At 45.6% G+C, this 3,605-nt stretch overlaps 1 protein-coding gene across 1 annotated transcript; it reads left to right on the top strand.

The window, feature by feature from the left end:
* Positions 1 to 1,463: 1,463 nt before the first annotated feature.
* On the top strand, positions 1,464 to 3,141 carry SNRPD2 (small nuclear ribonucleoprotein D2 polypeptide). The gene is made up of 2 exons (XM_056847025.1): positions 1,464 to 1,666; positions 2,940 to 3,141. Exons 1-2 carry the CDS (start codon positions 1,515 to 1,517, stop codon positions 3,112 to 3,114), a joined length of 327 nt encoding a protein of 108 aa, XP_056703003.1. The 5' UTR covers positions 1,464 to 1,514; the 3' UTR covers positions 3,115 to 3,141.
* The last annotated feature ends 464 nt before the right edge of the window (positions 3,142 to 3,605 follow it).

Genomic DNA, 3,605 nt, shown 5'->3' with positions numbered 1-3,605 from the left:
AAAAAAAAGATTTTGGTACAATGTAAAGTAGGAGAGTAATAAACGCTCAGGCATTTGGAACATGCTGTTCTTCTCTGTCCCCCTTCCGCAGTTCGTTTTTAAATCTGCTTCAACCTAACAACCAACAAAGAAAACCGCCTGCATGAATGGAGGACAGAATACGCCCTCGAAGGTCTTTTGCCTCCTCCCACCCGCCGTAACTGTAGCCACAGCACTGCCCCCAGCGGAGGTCGAGGCCGCTGATAAACGCAGGGACGGCGCACGCGCAGACGGCATAACCCGGAAGCGGATGTGAGGAGCGTGACCATTGCTCGTAGGCAATAGGATTGTAGTCCACGCGTGTTGGTGGTTTCGTTTAACGGCGACATCATGTGAGAAGGGGGGGAATTAAATGGGGAGGGAGTGCGGGGCATCCCTTTAATAGAGAGGTAGCTGGGAGGGAGAGCGGGTCCCCCGAATTCTATCGTAACTATTAATATAGTGGCGCCAAAAACACGCAAAGAGGGTTTGTGGTTTTGTGAACGCCCCTCCTGGTAGATTGATTTGGGGGGCGGCGGAGGAAGGGGGTTGTTACTATCACTGTATAATGGGTTGCTCGCCCTCGTTCTTCCTTATTCATCACTCCATGAATGTCTTCAAGTTCCTTCCCCCCCCCCCCAATTAATTGTAGTTGTTTTTTTGGCATTTGAATAATTTTCAGGCATCTGATATCATTGCTAAAATAGTAATATTGTTGTTAATAATGGGACTGCAATTAGCAAGGAGAAAGTTGGCTTTCTTCAGCATAAATTGATGTCAACAGAGACTCAGATTAACTAATCAGGAGTGAGGATAGGAAGGAGAATCCCATAATTTACTCAAATCAAAGAAAACTTGTATAAACAGAAGGGGTTTTGCCTGGTGCCCAAAGGCCTCATGGTGGTGAAATCATGGTTTAGAAGCTTTTCCTCTTTGTGAGGATGGGCTTTACCACCCCATCACTTGCGGTGTTCTTTTTATAAGACTGCTGCTGCAGGCTTTGTGCTTTGTCACTCTGCCTTGAAACAGCTTATATTTCCTTTTCTCTCTCTCTTTTGAAGGTGGGGGCTGTAGTGATATGTATTTTTTTAATTTCGTGTATATGTTTTACTTTTACATTAAATATATAAATATAAAAATTATAAATATATAAAAATCATTTTATAGTTTTAATTAAAAACTATGAAGAAAATGCAGGGCATATTTTTATCAAAATAAAAAAGCTCTAACGCTTGCATATTTTGATGTTTTAGTTAATATGATATCACCCAGCTTTTGTTTCAGTAACAAAATTAATGTTTGGGTAGAAGAGGTTGCCCTTAGTGTGCCCCCCTGCCAATAGCAACAGATTTGTTTTGGTGTGTTTTGTAATTAGTGTGGGCTAACTTCCGCTAGCTACCTTGGTAGTAATCCTGAAGCCTGCCAAACAGAATGATCAACAGCTGCTGTTTCTCTCCCCTCTTCTCAGGAGCCTCTTAAACAAGCCTAAAAGTGAGATGACTCCGGAGGAGTTGCAGAAGCGGGAAGAGGAGGAGTTCAACACAGGACCCCTTTCTGTCCTCACACAGTCTGTCAAAAACAACACCCAAGTGCTGATCAATTGTCGCAACAACAAGAAGCTTCTCGGTCGCGTTAAGGCCTTTGACAGGTAGGCTCTCTCCTGTGGTTTTCAATGGCATGGTCCAGTAGGGCAGAAGATTAATTTCAGCCACCTGAAGTGCTTCTGGACTTCTATACACACACATAGACATGAAGCTGCCTCATACTAAATCAGAACATTGGTCCATTAAGGACACTATTGTCTACCCAGACTGGCAGCAGCTCTCCAGGGCCTCAGGTGGGGGTCTTTCATGTCATTGCTGCCTGGTTCTTTTAACTGGAGCAGCTGGGAATTGAACTTGGGACCTTCTGCATGCAAAGCAGATGTTCTTCGACTGAGTCACAGCCTCTGCTCTTATAAGAACATAGTGCCTTGCTGGATCAGGCCAATGGTCCATCTAGTCCAGATCCTGTTTTACACATCAGCCAATCAGCTTTCCTCTGATGTTGCCTCCTAGCACTGGTATTTGGAGGTTGACTGCCCCTGAACATGTGTTTAGTCACCATGGCTAGTATCTGTTGATGGACTCTCCATCGTGGTTGGGGGTGTTGTTTGGCAGAAGAGTATCTTGAGATGGGAGAGCCAGCGTGCTGTAGTGGTTAAGGTGTTGGGATAGGATCTGGGAAACCCAGGTTCAGATCCCCATTCTGCCATGGAAATTTGCCGGGTGACCTTGGGTCAGTCACACACTCTCAACCTCGACTCTGGCAAGGATTTGGATGGGAGAACTCCAAGGAATACCAACGTCGTGACATGGAGGCAGGGAATGGCAAATCATCTCTAGAGCCAGCATGGTGTAGTGGTTTGGAGTGGTGGACTCTATAATTTGGTGAACTGGGGCTGATTCCCCACTTCTTTACATTAGTGGTGGACTTTAATCTGGTGAACTGGGTTGGTTTCCCCACTCTTCCACATGCAGCCTGCTGGGTGAGCTTGGGTCAGTCACAAGCTCTATTGTGGGGAGAGGAAGGGAAGGGGATTAGGCAGATGATGAGAGGGAGGGCATCTTAGCCATCTTCTGGTCACTAGGGGTGTGGAGTTGTGAATTTCCTGCATTGTGCAGGGGGTTGGACTTGATGGCCCTGGTGGTCCCTTCCAACTCTGTTAAAAGGTAGAGAAAATTGGGGTATAAAAACCAACTCTTCTTCTAAACATCTCTTGCCTTGAAAACCCTACGGGGTCATCATAAGTCAGCTGTGACTTGATGGCTAAACAAATAATTATCTGACTTATCACAGCTGACTTATCTTGGGGTGCTATCTCTTCCTCCTCTTTTGTTAGCAGGATAGTCTTGCTCCACATAATAATTTCTTCCCTTCAGGCACTGCAACATGGTGTTGGAGAATGTCAAGGAGATGTGGACAGAGGTGCCGAAGAGTGGGAAAGGCAAAAAGAAATCAAAGCCCGTCAACAAGGATCGCTACATCTCCAAGATGTTCTTGCGTGGAGATTCAGTCATTGTGGTACTGAGGAACCCTCTTATTGCTGGAAAGTAATGAGCTGTTAGGGGTTGCAGATGAAAGCATGGAAGCTTCAAAACCTGTTCGACATGGGATTATCTTTGGGACCACCTACCAGATACTCTGGTTTAGATTTAGCCCTTGGATCACCTTGTCAGCTGCTCCTTCTGTAACTGGGCCTTGTCCTTCGAAATTTTGTTTCCTGAGGAAGTGAGGTAACTGAATCTCTCTTGTTCCTCAGAGAACTGGCTGGTGTATTTCTTTTATTTTGCAATAAACATTTTGTTAAATTTATTGGTCTGCTCCTCTCTTGTATAGACTTTTCTGCTGGAAGAGACTCTCAGTGGCCCATGAAGGGGAATGGAGGCAGCTCCTGGTTTTAGGAATGTGGCTGAGGTGTCCAACTCTTTAGAACCCGTCCTCTGCGTAAACAGCTCTGGACATGAGAGGAACCCACTTCCTAGCTCTGTGGCCTCCTTTCTTTTTCCCCATTGAAATTGTGGCTTGGCTGTCCCCTTCTGGTCTGT

Source organism: Euleptes europaea, chromosome 3 (assembly GCF_029931775.1).
Source record: "Euleptes europaea isolate rEulEur1 chromosome 3, rEulEur1.hap1, whole genome shotgun sequence".
In the NCBI taxonomy this organism is placed as follows: domain Eukaryota; kingdom Metazoa; phylum Chordata; class Lepidosauria; order Squamata; family Sphaerodactylidae; genus Euleptes; species Euleptes europaea.
This window is presented reverse-complemented; position numbering and strand designations above follow the sequence as displayed.

What these genes read in the sequence shown, in the direction of transcription:
- SNRPD2 (XM_056847025.1), top strand. Translation starts at nt 1,515, where the DNA reads ATGACTCCGGAGGAGTTGCAGAAGCGGGAAGAGGAGGAGTTCAACACA. An exon ending in CGCGTTAAGGCCTTTGACAG is followed by an intron (nt 1,667 to 2,939) that starts GTAGGCTCTCTC and finishes TCTTCCCTTCAG; the next exon opens with GCACTGCAACATGGTGTTGG.